The sequence below is a fragment of the Cydia amplana genome, chromosome 27, assembly GCF_948474715.1.
Source record: "Cydia amplana chromosome 27, ilCydAmpl1.1, whole genome shotgun sequence".
In the NCBI taxonomy this organism is placed as follows: Eukaryota; Metazoa; Arthropoda; class Insecta; order Lepidoptera; family Tortricidae; genus Cydia; species Cydia amplana.
In genome coordinates this window covers 243100-260441 of record NC_086095.1, presented here as the reverse complement: position 1 = coordinate 260441, position 17342 = coordinate 243100, and the positions used below count along the sequence as shown (strand labels likewise).

At 42.2% G+C, this 17342-nt stretch overlaps 1 protein-coding gene across 1 annotated transcript in view; it reads right to left on the bottom strand.

The window, feature by feature from the left end:
* Window positions 1-16985, bottom strand: part of LOC134660519 (glucose-6-phosphate exchanger SLC37A2) — a 42149-nt gene extending 25164 nt beyond the window's left edge. The window contains exons 1-5 of the mRNA XM_063516293.1: window positions 16584-16985; window positions 7817-7986; window positions 5995-6075; window positions 5340-5473; window positions 1097-1229 (exon numbers count right to left, since the gene is read on the bottom strand). Coding sequence (XP_063372363.1) covers window positions 1097-1229; window positions 5340-5473; window positions 5995-6075; window positions 7817-7986; window positions 16584-16735 — 670 coding nt within the window. The 5' untranslated portion in view covers window positions 16736-16985. The remainder of the gene's footprint in view (window positions 1-1096; window positions 1230-5339; window positions 5474-5994; window positions 6076-7816; window positions 7987-16583) is intronic.
* Window positions 16986-17342: the final 357 nt, after the last annotated feature.

Here is a 17342-nt window from a genome sequence, read left to right as displayed (position 1 = left end):
CGGTAAGAGATTGCGGGTTCAAAACTCTGGCTCGTACGGACAAGGACTATAATTGTTCATCCATCTAAGGTTCAAGCTCATTCCGTCAATACCATGTCAATACTAACGGTATGAAATATCCAATGTATAATTCAGGGTTCGATATTATCCAAATAATTAGTATTTTTGATAATTACCGCTATAATTATCCGATAAATATACTGACGATAATTATCAGGTATAAAAATCACGATACTTATCGCGATAATTATCAAGATAACTATCATTGATAATTATCCTTTCGAACCCTGGTATAAGTAGACCATAAATAGCTCAACAATTAAAGTCCGCGACTGTACAAATAAGTTTTTCGGAACGTAGCATCAGATCAGCTGGATGGTACCAAATTATTGTTGTGTAGTTTGTGGTTATTTCATAATTGTTATTTGACGACTGGTCTGGCCTAGTGGGTAGTGACCCTGCCTGTTAAGCCGCGGTCCTGGGTTCGAATCCTGGTAAGGGCATTTATTTGTGTGATTAACACAGATATTTGTTCCTGAGTCTTGGGTGTTTTCTATGTATTTATGTATTTGTATATTATATGTATATATCGTTGTCTGAGTACCCACAACACAAGCCTTCTTGAGCTTACTGTGGGACTTAGTCAATCTGTGTAAGAATGTCCTATAATATTATTTAATTGTTGATGTGTTTTTTTTGCTTGTATGTAAATTCCATGTTGAAGTGTAAAAGTGCCCTTGTGGCCTATTTGCTGGATAAATGTTGATGATGATGGTAGACCTCACTGGTGGGACTCACCGAGTATATTCCCTAGTGAGGTGTGTGTTCCAAATGCCGAATATGAGCCCTTTCTTGCTGTTCCCGAACCATTTCCCAACGATGGCCACCGTGCCCGGCCACCCTGTAGTCTGTGATATACCACCTGACATACATTAGTGGAACTCACCGAGTATATTCCCTAATGAGGTGTGCGAGTTCCAAATGCCGAATATGAGCCCTTTCTTGCTGTTCCCGAACCATTTCCCAACGATGGCCACCGTGCCCGGCCACCCTGTAGTCTGTGATATACCACCTGACATACATTAGTGGAACTCACCGAGTATATTCCCTAATGAGGTGTGCGAGTTCCAAATGCCGAATATGAGCCCTTTCTTGCTGTTGCCGAACCATTTCCCAACGATGGCCACCGTGCCCGGCCACCCTGTAGTCTGTGATATACCCGCCCCTGCCTGAAAAATATCATCATCATTGGCCACAGCATCTTTGCAGATGATAGTCAAGACTAAAGAGGTATTTTGAGGAGGTAGTCTTAGAGCCTAGAGCCTACCTACATCGACTGCGATGAGTGTCATAACCAGGGCCCGTACTTTTCAAGCAGTTGACGCAAAAATGACGTCACGCTGCATAGAGTATGATTGCAATTATTATTTTGCATAATTAATCATTTTGACAACTTCTTCAGGTAACCGATATCGATACTTGAAATAATCAGTACGATGTCTAATTAACTTTTATCTTATTGTCACTCAACTAAATAACTGCAGCTGTCAGATTAAAATAATACATTTTACTTAAAATTTGATATATTTGTTAGGTATTGTTGGAAAAATGTAAAGAGGCACAATGTCATCTTAACACGACTTTTGCAACAGATATCCGTTTTTTAGGGTTCCGTGCCCAAAGGGTAAAAACGGGACCCTATTACTAAGACTGCGCTGTCCGTCCGTCCGTCTGTCACCAGGCTGTATCTCACGAACCGTGATAGCTAGACAGTTGAAATTTTCACAGATGATGTATTTCTGTTGCCGCTATAACAACAAATACTAAAAACAGAATAAAATAAACATTTAAGTGGGGCTCCCATACAACAAACGTGATTTTTGATCGAAGTTAAGCAACGTCGGGCGGGGTCAGTACTTGGATGGGTGACCGTTTTTTGCTTATTTTGTTTTGCTTGTTTTGCTCTATTTTTTGTTGATGATGCGGAACCCTCCGCGCGCGAGTCCGACTCGCACTTGGTCGGTTTTTTGTAAATTACGAAAACTATTGAAGTAATTTGTACATCATTAAAATGATTGACGACTAATGATTAATAAATAATAATTACAATAAAACTATTTGGGATCATCGTATATGCAGCGTGTCGTCAAATTGATGTCAACGGCATGAAAAGTACGGGCCCTGGTCATAACGATTTTGCTACTATTGAATTTATATGAAACACTAGCATGTGACGTCACAATCAAATTACCCACTCTTTATATAAAATAGAAATTGTGTCTAAAAATAACTGCTGTCTACGTCTCTCTATTAATCTTCTGGTGCTTTATTTGATGCATGGTGTAAAATAATTTATTTGAAATACAGTCAAATACCCTATTGGCAAGCTACGATGTCGGTGGAGGGGGAAGTGGCGCTGATCGTCACAAACACAGGTAATCTTATGGAATGTCTCACATTAGTACTAGCGGCAGCCGCTTGAACTAACTTTACTCCATAAGATTTAACGTAGAAAGTCCGACAAAATGAGGGCAGCACCAGTCGTGCACCTACCGAATTGCCATAATTGTTAGCACCATAGACTAGGAATCCTCTAGACGGAGTTTAGAGCAATTATTTCATGAAACCGATGCTGCCAAAAATACGGGGGTGCGGGGGACGAGGCGAGCGAGTCCCGTGCCGTGATTGGTCCGTTCAAGGACACGGACCAATCACGGCACGGGATTGACTCGAAGATGGAGTAAAACTACCGTATAAGTGGCAGAGGGGGTAGCGTTACTATGCTCAGTCTATAGTTCGTTTTTTTTAGCATTATCATGCATGCATGCATGCATTTTTTAGCGAGTCTTTTAACCTGTCAGCTCCCAAGGGCTCAAATTTGAGCCAGAACGCTTATGGTGACGTCACACACGTGGGAACTCACGGGTTAATTGAAAAACACTTTTTAAAAATCAATAACTATTACTTATGAAAGCTGAAGACTATAAAAGATCGTATTAGATTCATAATTGTTACATATTTACTATAATAATTATTAGAATTACTTTTATTGAAGCGAAATGAAATTCATAACAAAGCAAATCATACAGAAAGCTCATCCACCTCAGGCTTCGTCAAATTAAAATGCATTTTGTCACATATGTCATCCGCAACACGCATCGTCAAATTATAAAGGAAATTGGTCATTACAAAATACATAATAATAAGCCATAAACCTATATCCTAATCCGGTAAGTACCCGGCACAAATGTCCCCAAAATACCAGCGGCGTTCCCGCGCTGAATAGCCAACGATATACGCTGGACCAGGTACGAACCAGACCTAGGATCGCAACCCCTATCCCGCAAGCGTTTTCCCAGGTCCCTCACAAAAACCTTCGCCTCGGAACACCAAGGACCAGCCGACTCAACAGCGAGAGGGACAAAATCATAAACCGGCTTCAAGTTTGAGTACTTGGCATGTTTCTGTCTCGCGGCGTTCTCCGCAGCCCCCCCAGCCGCACGTATTGTCTGTGCAAGATGCGATGCGGCAAAGGTGCTCACACATGTAGCATCCCACAACAGACTCCGACCTTTAGCCCAAGGAACAAGAGTGAGACCGTCTGGCCTCTTCCCGTCCGTCCGACTAAGACCCTGGGGTTCCAACACGCACGGCAGGTTAGCCAACACCATCGCTCTGCGCACAATATCATTAATCGCATGATGTCGAGGAAACCTACCAGCACACCGCGCACAACTCAATCCATGGTGCCCGTTTGCCTCCACCATCACCCCACAGACGCACACATGAGGCTCGCACACAGTACACCCGAGCCTTAAAGCAGCACCAATCCTTAGGGAATCGTTATCTAACAACGTCCCCAAGTGCGAAGACGGCAAGGCGTGTAGCCAGGCCCCAGACTCAGGTGCAACCACCGCTTTTAACCGAGCCAGCTCTACCCCCGCCGCGCCTCTCAGCAACTGCTCGTACATCTGACGGCATAAAACGTCATCCCAAGACCTCTGAGCCCCAAGGTCGTCCGGACGCGCGTCGTCAGAACAGCGAACAGACCACTCATCCAATGCAGCACCCAGAAAAGGCATGTGAACATCACCCTCACTGATGGATAAAATGCGCGCCACCAGACCCCGCGACGCGTGCGAGGAAGCAAGAAATGCTACAAGCCCCACGTCCTGCATGCGACGTACTCCCAAACCGCCATGTCGAATGGGAAGAGCAGCCTGACACCACTGAGATCCCTCAAACCTGACATTAAGGATGGACTCTAAACCGCCTTGGAGTACCTGATCGAACTGCAACACACCCTGCATATGCATCCACGTCGGCGCCGCTCTCAAAGTGTATGTCACGCGTGGAATCGACAAACAGTTACGCAACAACACCAGAGACACGTGCGCCGTTAAATGCTGCAAGTGTTTCATAGATTCCGAAAGCGCCACGGTCTTCTCCTGGACCACCTGACTAACCCCTTCCGGAAAAATTGGCGCCCCAAGAAGCGACAGCGATGACCTCTCCACCAACCTCAAGCCGGGCAAAGCCGCTTCAAAATCTGCTATTGACCCCCCCCTATCCGGGCTGCAAAGAAACAATTCGCACTTCTCAGCATTTATTTGTAAACCAACGGCGGCCAAAGCCTCCACAAGCTTCCTCACATCATCCAACACAACATCCGGCGCTCCACCTAACGTTCCATCATCCAAATACCAGACGTTTAAAGGAGAGACTAATGATCTTATAACACCCTGTACGGCCAGGCAAAAAAGAAGAGGCCCCAACGGGTCCCCCTGCTGAGCACCCACCCGTGACGCAATCGGATTAGTGCCATAGAAGAGATTACTCGGTGAGGAATAACATAACTATAATTACTATTAACTATTACTATTATAATTACTATTTACTATAATTGTAACTTATTTTTTAAAATGTGTTTTTCAATTAAAAGACACATCAAGATTGTTTACCTTATTTCCACAGAACATATTAAAGAGGTTAGAACGGCTATCGCGCGCAGTTAGTATCGGAACCGGTGTCGCCGCTCGTTCCTCTCCACATTTCCACATTTCTCGCGCAACGGTAGTAAAAACTTGTGTGCCTGGTGAATGGATACGCCTCCTTTAGACAGATTTGATGTCTGGCTTCTGAATCTGAACGTTATTGTGGCGCAAAAGGCATGTTTACGTTTTTCGGTCAGCGCGGGCGAGTATTAGCATGCGAGCGTTTGCTCATAACCGGCGGCGACACGTACCCTGCTCGCATCGCCATTCTACTTGTTCTGTGCTTATTTCTAATGCTAAAAAAAACGAAGTATAGAGGACGTCTTGTCTGTGGTTAGCACTCACCTGTACAAGTAAGTAGTACGATATATTATGTATGCCGTACGTTTTCCCAACTCCGAACAAGTAGCAGAATATAGAAGAAAACAGCATCCCTAGAGAGAGAAAATAACGGAGGTCTACTCGCTCTGCTACCATTCCTGTAAGCAATTAATTAATCTAATTAAATAATTAATCAACCAATCAAATCATTTATGTATCAAGCAGGGATGTTGCGAATATCCGCATCCGCAACCGCGGAACTTCCGCATTGTTTTCAACATCCGCATCCGCATAAAATCGATGCGGATTTAATGCGGATGCGGATGTGGAACAGGTTGGTACAGGAACGTCTTAGCATCGGCGTAAGTGCTAGACTGCTAGGTAATTTAGTCATTAACCAAAAAAACCTATTAGAAATGAGCAGTCAAGCGTGAGTGGGACTTAATGTACGGAACCCTTGGAACGCGAGTCCGACTCGCACTTGGCCGGTTTTTTGAAATAAAAATTACTAAAATGTAATATTTGACGTGTTTCATGGTACTATCTTGACATCCGCATCCGCGGATGTGAGCCTTTAAAAATCCGCATCCGCATCCGCGGATGTCAAAAAATCGGCATCCGCAACATCCCTGGTCTATGGCTAAAGTAACCCTCATGCAAGTTATAAGTTGTGCCTTACCGGAAACGAACATGGCGCCAGCATAAGTGAACAGGAACGCGGAATCCAGCGCGCCCAGCAGCGTGTTGGCGTCCGTCGTATCTGTACATACATACAGAAAAATCACCATTTAGGAAAAGGAAGGACGCTTGGCATTAAGAATTCCTATCTCTATCTCACGCGCATTAATTATTGCTGTACCGCTCGCACAGTGTCATTGCCCGCGGGCCGCGGGTATCAGGGGTCGGACAGAAGTGTAGTTACGAGCGGGCGATAGAGATAGGAACAGGCAGGCCATGTACGAAGTTCCTTGTGCCAATCGTCCTTTATTTAAATTACGAAAAATTAAAACTAAGGTAATATATATGTCAGCTTACACATCTATGTATACGCAACTTGCTAATTATGTAAACAAAGGTTACTAGTAAATTGACATTCAGTGACAATTTTAGTATGGCGGTTTGTTATAGTTAGCAAGTTCTATTCAATGATACTTTATTAGGTACCTGCGCTACAAGGACGTCCTCAAACGGCATCTGAGCGCTTGCGCCATCGACCCTGAGCGTTGGGAGGAGCTTGCTGGAAGAAGGTCATCTTGGCGTTCTACCATCCATAACGGTGTCAAAATGTTTGAGGATAACCGCCTCACAAGCCTAGACACAAAACGCCAGTCACGGAAAGAGAGACCTAAGCCCTCCTACGTGTACACGCTCAACGCAGCTGGCCAACTTTATTGTCACACGTGCAATAGAGTATTTAAGACCAAGTTCGGCCTGGCCAGCCACATAAGGGCTCACGCTAGACAACGTCCATGATGTTTATTTGGGGTCGCCGTCATCGAAAACGATGAGGAGGACTATATATATATATTAGGTACCTACAATACTTACTGAAAGCGCTGGTGGCCTAGCGGTAAGAGCGTGCAACTTGTAATCCGGAGGTCGCGGGTTCGAACCCCGGCTCGTACCAATGAGTTTTTCGGAACTTATGTACGAAATATCATTTGATATTTACCAGTCGCTTTTCGGTGAAGGAAAACATCGTGAGGAAACCGGACTAATCCCAATACGGGCCTAGTTTACCCTCTGAGTTGGAAGGTCAGATGGCAGTCGCTTTTGTAAAAACTAGTGCCCACGCCAATTACTGGGATTAGTTGCCAAACGGACCCCAGGCTCCCATGAGCCGTGGCAAAATGCCGGGACAACGCGAGGAAGACAGTTGTCGTCGTGAGGATCCACGTCTGGTGGCGGGACCAGTCCGGAGCAGTTCTGATGCAGCACGCTCTTCACCACGGAGATGGGCTTGCGGGTCAGGTGGTACGTCACGTAGGTGAAGTAAGCGGGTCGCTCGTACTTACTGAAAGGTGTCCAATTGCACCAGTTGTCGTCGTGAGGGTCCACGTCTGGTGGCGGGACCAGCCCGGAGCAGTTCTGATGCAGCACGCTCTTCACCACGGAGATGGGCTTACGGGTCAGGTGGTACGTCAAGTAGGTGAAGTAAGCGGCTCGCTAGTACTTACTGAAAGGTGCCCAATTGCACCAGTTGTCGTCGTGAGGGTCCACGTCTGGTGGCGGCACCAGCCCGGAGCAGTTCTGATGCAGCACGCTCTTCACCACGGAGATGGGCTTACGGGTCAGGTGGTACGTCAAGTAGGTGAAGTAAGCGGCTCGCTAGTACTTACTGAAAGGTGCCCAATTGCACCAGTTGTCGTCGTGAGGGTCCACGTCTGGTGGCGGCACCAGCCCGGAGCAGTTCTGATGCAGCACGCTCTTCACCACGGAGATGGGCTTACGGGTCAGGTGGTACGTCAAGTAGGTGAAGTAAGCGGCTCGCTAGTACTTACTGAAAGGTGCCCAATTGCACCAGTTGTCGTCGTGAGGGTCCACGTCTGGTGGTGGCACCAGCCCGGAGCAGTTCTGATGCAGCACGCTCTTCACTACGGAGATGGGCTTGCGGGTCAGGTGGTACGTCATGTACGTGAAGTATGTCAGTATGAGGATGAAGATCTGGTAGCTGGAAAGGACAAAAAGGTTTTTGATTTTTGACATAAATCCCTTCTAAGATCCTGACAATTTTTTTTTATTGAAAAATTTATAAATTGATCGCTTCTGGCCACACTTAAATAAATTAAAATGTATGAGTATCTCTTCAATGGTATCTGCTTCATAATAATTAGTAAGCGCGGTAACTTTCTGGTACAAAAAGTAGCAAAATTTTGAGGCTGAAACTAATTTAATATTACAACTTCATTAACATCAAAGCAAGCTCAAGTGAGCTTCATGCAGCCAAAATATTTAAACAATACGTTTCAAAGCTAGGCTAGGAGGCGTCTATCAGTGCGTCTATTCATTACGTGAGGGGTTTTTGAGACACTATTTTCGGTCCGAAAAAAATACCTCATAACTTCTTCTCTCCCCGATTCGACTTAACCCCCCTTCTGAAGCCCTCGCGTAATTAATGGACAACCCCTTATCGTCGTGCCGCCCAATGTACATTAAGATGTACACTATTTAAGTTTCGATGGAATGTAACCTTAATTTATAACAAAGAAATTCAACCCAATTGAAAATACAACAAGATTCAAACTTCCTAGGCTATAATTTTGTATGGTGGGCGGCGCGAGGTTATACATTAAAAACCGACAAGAATAATATATTCAATTCAGAATGTGCTTATGTGTCACCCGTAAAAGCATCTGATGTCATGAACATGATAGTGTCCATAATGAGTCCTGTTATCTCTTTATGGCGCGTGCTAAATGATTAATGTCTCATGTTACTCTCATCTGTGCTGTTATACGTTTTATCTATACTACTATATAATATAATGAAAGAATGAGTGAAAGAAGGTTGACAAAGAGAGTGTATAAGGGAGAAGTAGAAGAGGGAGTTGGAAAGGGCAGACCTCGGGGGACACTCTCTGATCAGATCAGGGAAATCCTGAAGAAAGACCAGGTCAAGAGCACCCTAAACCGGCGAGCGTGTATGAGGAATGTTATGAAAGTAACGGAAGCGAAAGAGGTACCTATGTCAGGATCGTAGCAAATGGAAATGCGTGGTCTCTGCCTACCCCTCCGGGAAATAGGCGTAATTATATGTATGTATTATATAATAGGGGCAAGGATTTCGAATTAACCTTGGTGTGCATTTTGTGACATTTTAAAAATGTGGACGTTGCATTAACATACATCTAAAGACGGACCTTATGAGTTCGCATCACGGACGCGATTGGTCGCAACTGAGGGGCTACCGCGAAACCCGAATTTCGCAAATTGCGGGCAATTTTCTCTGTCACTCTAATTACGCCTTCATTGGAGTAAAAGAGAAAGATCCCCGCAATTTGCGAAAAACGGTTTTCGTGGTAGCCCCTCTGGTTGCGTTACGCTGCAGGATTAGCTCAAATTCGTGAGTGACACCGCTGAACTAGCACCATTCTTGGTGCCCGTAAGGCGTCTTTAGATGTATGTTAATAATTTAATATCCTTGACCGTACCTAAGCATATTTATTTTATGTTCAATATAAATATCATATCAGATGTTCACTGATAAAAAAATCGGACGTTAGGTAGTAAACAGAAGTTAGGTATTAAAGATAACAAACAAAGTGTAATACAAATTAGATTACGCATTACGTTATAAAACAAAAATAGCAGAGATAAAGATATTAATTTATTCATAAATATCTGGGAGACCGAACTTTGCAAAACTCAAAAATGCGCGTTTTCCCAGAGATAAGATAGGTCTTAGCTAGGGCTAGATCGATTTTTCGCCCCCGAAAACCCCCATATAAATAAAAAAATAAAAATCGTTTATTGTAGATCAATGATCCATAGGATGTTAGTAGCAATTTTGACTTAATAACTAAGTTAGTAGGAACAGAAAATATACAGGAAGGAGAAACACGACAAATTAGCCCGCGATTGGCCGCGGGCTTATCCTAGTTGGCCCTGCCGATGGCCACTTCGACCCAGTATTCAGTTATAGGGCAGTCAAGACTCTCCGACAATACTCTGAGTAGGCCGTTGCTGCTGCCACGCACTCGCTTGAGTAGTGATCCCACACGCTTGCGTCTGATTGCGAAAAAGTCGTCCGTTATCTATATCTAGGAAATTTCATCGAAATCGTTAGAGCCGTTTCCTAGATCACCGAAATATATATATATAAATAAATATATACATATACAAGAATTCTATGAAGTATTTGCTGTAATGCTGTTACAGCAGCAACAGCAATACATCATCTGTGAAATTTCAACTGATGTGTAGCTATCACGGGTTCACGGGTCATGAGTTACAGCCTGGTGACAGACAGACAGACGTTTTTACCCTATGGGTACGGAACCCTCGGTGGGCGAGTCCAGAGTATAAAGGATGGTTTCTGCTTTATTGAGCGAAAATTCTACGAGACAAGATAATGTCGTACATATACCATTTTCAAAGTTCATTCATTCATTCGATTTTCTACTTGAAAGACAACATTATCTTATGATTACTGTAATAGGTATTGACTTTATGACTATTACAATAAGGTAGCAAATCAAACAAACCTCATCTGCCAAGCGCAGAGCACAGATAATAGCAATGTACCTAATGGCCTTATAAAAGGTCAATCAGATGCCGAAGGTGAGCAGTCATAGTTCATTGCATAAGTGCGAAAAGACAGACGTTATCTAATTATTATAACGATAATAATATTACACAACTTTGGGAACAAATTATTTTATGAAATGTAAGGAATTCGTATAGGAGGTGCAAGCGCATATTGCTTGCCCTTAGAGTTGGGCAAAGGCGCCTAGTCTTAAGTAAGATGGCATATAGTCGAGAAATTGGGACGGGTTCCACCGTGGCGGGGTGGCCAAGGGGTTCAAGGCGTTAGCTCGGATTGTCAAAGACGCCGGATCGAATCCGGCCTTCACCACTGGAGGGCTTCGTCACTTTTTCTATTTCAGTTTATGATAATAATATTGTTATATTGGTATAATGTATGCAGTTATACAGTCGCCATCATACATCAACTACACTTCAACAACTTGAAACGTTAAAGTGCATGTATAGATATTTTAATGTAAAGTACAGTCACCTGCAATTATATGTTACTCTTCGAAGGCCGCAATAATAGGTGACACGCTCTTATGACTGTACAAATAAGATCGTGTCAGATATTTTCATATTATTGCAGGTGACTGTACGAAAATGTAACGCACTTCATTTACTTTACTATTCCGAGGAACGGCCCTGTTTAATGCAATTTTAAATTGGTATGTACTTACGTCATAGCCGTGTCTGGTTCCAATATAACAATTTCATCGGTATACATTAAACCTTAAATCCATGTTTATAAGATTTAAAATAGAATTCACGTTTTAAATTTTTTATTATAAACGCCCCGAACGCAGCTGGTTCAATAACATCAACACATTTAACTGTTAACGACCTTATCTACTGGCAATAAGGATTATGTGTGATCAGTTCACTGTACACGATAGGATACAGCGAAACCATACATATACAAGCGTTGAAGCAGACACGTTCCAAAACAACGCCATTTATTGTGGCACAAACAATAAGGGCTCATTTAGACGGTGACATTCTTGTTGTTTTCTTATCTTTGCTATTTTTAATCGTTATACAATGTAATTCAATGGATGACTGTTATTGGCCTTATTTTTCTTTGGGCTCTGTCGAAAATAGGCGGCCAACGGTCATACACAATGTATGGACTGACGTTTATCTGACATGGCTATTTTTACGTTACGCATACATTTGACGTTCCCCTCCCCCGCAAAAATCTGTTGTTTTGTACAGAAAATTACAGACATGTCGTCTCCGTTTGATTATATCCTCCAAGGTTGTAAGGGGTTATTAAAGGAAAAGTCGGCAGCAATAGTTGCTAAGCGGGCGAGGCGAGGTGTTCAAAATTACCTTGACGCACACTTATTCTCTTAACAATAAAGTCGCTTCAAGATCATGTTCAAAATTATCTTGACGCGACTTACGCTCAGCAACTATTGCTGCTGACTGTACCTCTCGTGCCTTTAACCCAGCGGTCGGCAACCTTTTAGCAGCCAAGGGCCACATAGTAGGTAACGAAGTTCACGCGGGCCGTACTTTGTTAATATTTATGACTAGACTAGACATTGTCGTTTGTCAATATTTCATACAAAATAGCCAGGGAGGCTCGAGGGGCCGCAAGTGACAGGTTCACGGGCCGCATGCGGCCCGCGGGCCGCGGGTTGCCGACCGCTGCTTTAACCCTTCACAGCCTTGCTCGTTATTTGTTATTTGTTAACCCGTGCGAACCCGGAGCGGGTCGCTAGTGAGTAATAATAATAACGGATTACAGATTACAGAGTGGCTGAGTTTTCATACAAATCCAATCCGGCAGTTCCAACAATCCTGTTACCGAGCGCCTACTGTATACATTTGAGGTGTTTTATCATATACCTTAGTAACAAATCCTCAAAATATCTGTTAAACTACTGTCTAATATTACTTTTTTTAGGGTTCCGTACCTAAAGGGTAAAAACGGGACCCTATTACTAAGACTGCGCTGTCCGTCCGTCCGTCTGTCACCAGGCTGTATCTCATGAACCGTGATAGCTCGACAGTTGAAATTTTCACATATGATGTATTTCTGTTGCCGCTATAGCAACAAATACTAAAAACAGAATATTAATAAACAACAAACGTGATTTTTGATCGAAGTTAAGCAAAGTCGGGCGGGGTCAGTACTTGAATGGGTGACCGTTTTTTTGCTTGTTTTGCTCTATTTTTTGTTGATGGTGCGGAACCCTCCGTGCGCGAGTCCGACTCGCACTTGGCCGGTTTTTTAATTATGTACTAGTAAAATAGCAATTAAATTGTTACTCATTAAATCTGAACGGCGATTAGGCAAACTCTGAATGGCAATGAAATTGAAAACGATGCACGAAGGTATTTAATTCAAGGCACGATTTGTGACGTCATCACAGTTGTGAGTTGTACAGTTTTAAAGACCATAAAATAAAAAAATTACTGACTTCTAAAAAAAGAGGAAGTCAGTAATTTGTCGGATTTTTTTTTGCACAGTCAAAGAATTCAATTTCCGTACCATTTCGTACCTTGCCACAGTGACAATCAATATGACAGTCGGTAGGGACCTCATACTATTGTCAGTGTGACAAGGTACGAAATGATATTGCAGCTGTCAAAAATCGTCAGGTGAACAAGTCTGCCGTGGCTGAGCATTTACTGGAGTCAGGACCAAACCACTGGATTGAGCTGCATAACCCTAAAATCCTGTCCACGGATCGTCATTTCTACAGCAGGAAAGTACGGGAAGCCATTGAAATCAAAAAACATAGTAATTTCAATCGGGACGAGGGTTTCAAGATCTCATCCACATGGATCATTATGGATCATGGATCATTAGTAAATGTAAGCGTAAACGAATATCGACAGTCGGTAAATCGAATATCGTTAGTGTTGTGTGTCGACAGAGTGACATCCCTAAAGTCTATTTTTTTATTCGGTAGACTAAAATGACATTTCATAGTATGAAATGACACATGATGTTCATACTATGAAATGTCATTTTAGTCTACCAAATAAAAAAATAGACTTTAGTGCGCAAAACGTTCAAGCTGATAAACAAGACCAAGTGCGGGTAGATCGAAAAACTCGCGCGGTTAGAAGATGCTGATGTCAACTTTAGCCAGTCTTCTCCGAGACCACGGGGACAACGCCATTCTCGAAACGTCGGAGGTAAATCTTAAAACTTAGATACGCGATTAAGTCCCGTTGTACAATTTCATTTCATTCTACTCAAAACTAAATTGGCTAAAGTAATGGATGATGTAGCAAGGTGGTTCTCGGCCAACGGAATGATATTAAACGTTGAAAAAACTAACATACTCCGCTTCTGCTTGCGAGGTAACAGAGTGCACGATTTAAATATAAGTTGCAACGGCCAATACGTCCCTCAGGTCGACCAAGTGCGATACCTAGGCCTGATTATTGACTCCGGGCTAACGTGGAGTCCGCACATTGATCAGCTATGTGACCGCCTGTCATCCGCTTGCTTCGCCTTGGGCAGACTCCGTCCCAGTCTAAACATTAATAATATTAAGAAAGCTTATTACGGCTACTTTCATTCAATACTATCATACGGAGTCGACCTATGGGGCGACGCTGCGGACCGACTAAGGCCATTCAAACTCCAAAAACGAGCGATTCGGTGTATATCTGGGGTCCCATGGGACCACCCAGCCCAGGAACTATTCAAACAAACAGGAATTCTTACCCTGCCGTGTCTATACATCTTCGAAGTGGCAAAATACGTAAGACGCAACATAACACAGTTCCCGACTCGTGGTAACGCCCGAGGTGCGAGTTCCAGGAGGCCTATTGAACTTAATCCACCCAAGACGCGACTTGCCAAATCCAGAAAGTGTATACATACGGTAGGACCTAAAGTATATAACAAAATCCAGCTGGAGTTGAAACAAACCACCAGCGACCAATGTTTCAATAAAAAACTTAAATCTAAACTGGTGTCTGACGCATATTACTCAATTGATGCCTTTTTCGAGACCCAACACTGTACCTAGTAAATAAAACTATATACCTACATATTAATAAACAACTAGTTCGCTGGCTCAGCCTTGCCTGCCCAACTATGTAAATATAATAAATAATTATAAGACTTAGCATTAAGCACTGTATGTACCTGACGTGTAAAATTATGTTTTTATCAATAAAGAATTGAATTGAATAATGTGTAAAAATCGTGAAAGTTTAAATAAGTGTAATTGCAATATTTGTTTGTACTTATAATTAGATAGATTTTATACTAAGAGTACAGCTTAAAGAAAACCGATTGACTAAAGGGGGCCACTGATGGTCAGTCTGCCGGACGATGTCGGTCAGTTGTTCAGAGCAGGGATGTTGCAGATGCCGAGTTTTTGACATCCGCGGACTCGGATGCGGATGCGGATTTTTAAAGGCTCACATCCACATGCGGATGTCAAGATAGGTACATAAAAAACGTCAATTATTATTATTTATAGTTCGTTTTTTTTAGCATTAGAAAGAACTTGAAAGAAGGTAAGCGATTTTGACATGTCTTTTAATTGAAAAACACTTTTTAAAAATCAATAACTATTACTTATGAAAGCAGAAGACTATAAAAGATCGTATTAGATTCATAATTGTTACATATTTACCGTAACTTATTTTTAAAATGTGTTTTTCAATTAAAAGACACATCAAGATTGTTTACCAAATTTCTAATGCTAAAAAAACGAAGTATAGTAATTTTTAATTAAAAAAACCGGCCAAGTGTGAGTCGGACTCGCGTTCCAAGGGTTCCGTACACAAGTCTCATTCACGCTTGACTGCTCATTTTTCTAATAGGTTTTTTTGGCTAATGACTAAATTACCTAGCAGTCTAGCACTTACGCCGATGCTAAGACGTTCCTGTACCGACCTGTTCCACATCCGCATCCGCATTAAACTCCGCATCAATTTTATGCGGATGCGGATGTTGAAAATAATGCGGAAGTTCCGCGGTTGCGGATGCGGATATTCGCAACGTCCTTGGTTCAGAGCTGTCATCTTTTGGGTTTAACTGACAAGCTATCGTCTAGGCTTGTCTCATTCGCAAACTAAGAACAATAAGACTGAATCCCATGAAGGACCGAAAGGAACTAAATCTTTTTGCGCGCTCTTAATCGGTCTTTAGGTCCTTTAGTTCAGTAGGATTGGAGAGTGCTTGACTGAGTGAAACAGAAAACGGTCTTATGCCCTTTGGTGTCTAAAATGGCAGTTTTTGTTAGGTGGGTCGCAGCTTGCAGCCCAGTCAACTTTGGGAACCACTTGTGTAGATTTTCGTTATTATTATTATAGCTTTATTGCTCAGTGCTTTAAATATCATTTGTTTTTTTTTTTATTAAATTGGTTGCACTTTTGATTGCACTGATCCCTGCTGGGTAAAAGCCTCCTCAGTACCCTTCCATTTCTCTCTATTTTTTGCTGTTTCCATCCAGTTCTTTCCAGCTATCTGTATGATGTCGTCTGCCCATCGTTTTTGTGGTTTTCCTCGGCCTCTTTTTCCCCTTGGTCCTGGCCATTTTGTTACTCTTAAGGTCCACCTTCCGTCCAAGTAGATTTTCGTTAGTTCTTTTTAAACAGTTTAGAAATCATGCTTTATAAATGACTAGCGACCCGCCCCGGCTTCGCACGGGTTAACAAATTATATATAAACCTTCCTCTTGAATCACTCTATCTATTAAAAAAAAACGGCATCAAAATCCGTTGCGTAGTTTTAAAGATCTAAGCATACAGACGGATAGACAGACAGCGGGAAGCGACTTTGTTTTATACTATGTAGTGATGAGTTATTTGTAAGATTTAAAAACAGTACTTATCCTTAAATTATAAGTATCATGACCATCCTATTATAAACATTGTTATTTATTTTACATTACGCTTTGTAACAAAAAAATCATTCTACGAATTTATAACATCAAACCATTACATAGAATGGCTCATTATTATAACAAAGAAACTTCTTTGCTATAAAATTTAATAATGAATAGCATTGTATTAACAAGTATGAGTCACTATAACTTACCATCGTAGCCTGTTGATCTGCAAGCGCGGACAACACCAGACGGACAGCCATTGCAAGCACTGGATGCCTATCGGCGCTTCTTTATTCACTCCACTCATTTTAAGCCTAAATTTCCGGCGAAATTTCCTTACTAAGTCACAAATCACCCTCATTCACGCCCCACGCGCACTCTTATACCACACGCATAGTTTTTAAATAAAAAAACCTTTGTTAGACCCGCATATGCGCTTAATGGCCACAACCGATTATTTACGACAGGGATTTTTACGTATGTTTTTTATCGTTATCGGATAATCGTATGCAGGAAATAGTGCTAGCGTGGGCCAATACGTGGTGTTTTAAATTTTATCGCCGCAACAGCACTAGATTTGACACGTCTCGTATCAACAATACATTTTTAATTTCTAACTAGCTTCTGTCGTTGATGCTGGTGAAGCTTACAAATATTATATTTTCTTAAATAATTAATTGAGAATAAACCATGCTATAAATATATAAGGTCTAATTTTAAAAAACAAGAATGAAATAATAGCATGAACAGAAGCGAAACTGTCAGCTTACTAAACAATTAATTTGACAACGTCACTGTGACGTTGCGTTTTGTTTCTGCACTGTAGATGCTTGTATTCATTTTAGAGAAGTTGTAAAACTTGACAAAATAATTATAGCCGGTCAAACAACTTTGCCAGAAGAAGAAGGCGCGAAATTCAAATTTTCTGTGGGACGATAACCTTTCGCGCCTAATTTTTTTAACTTTGC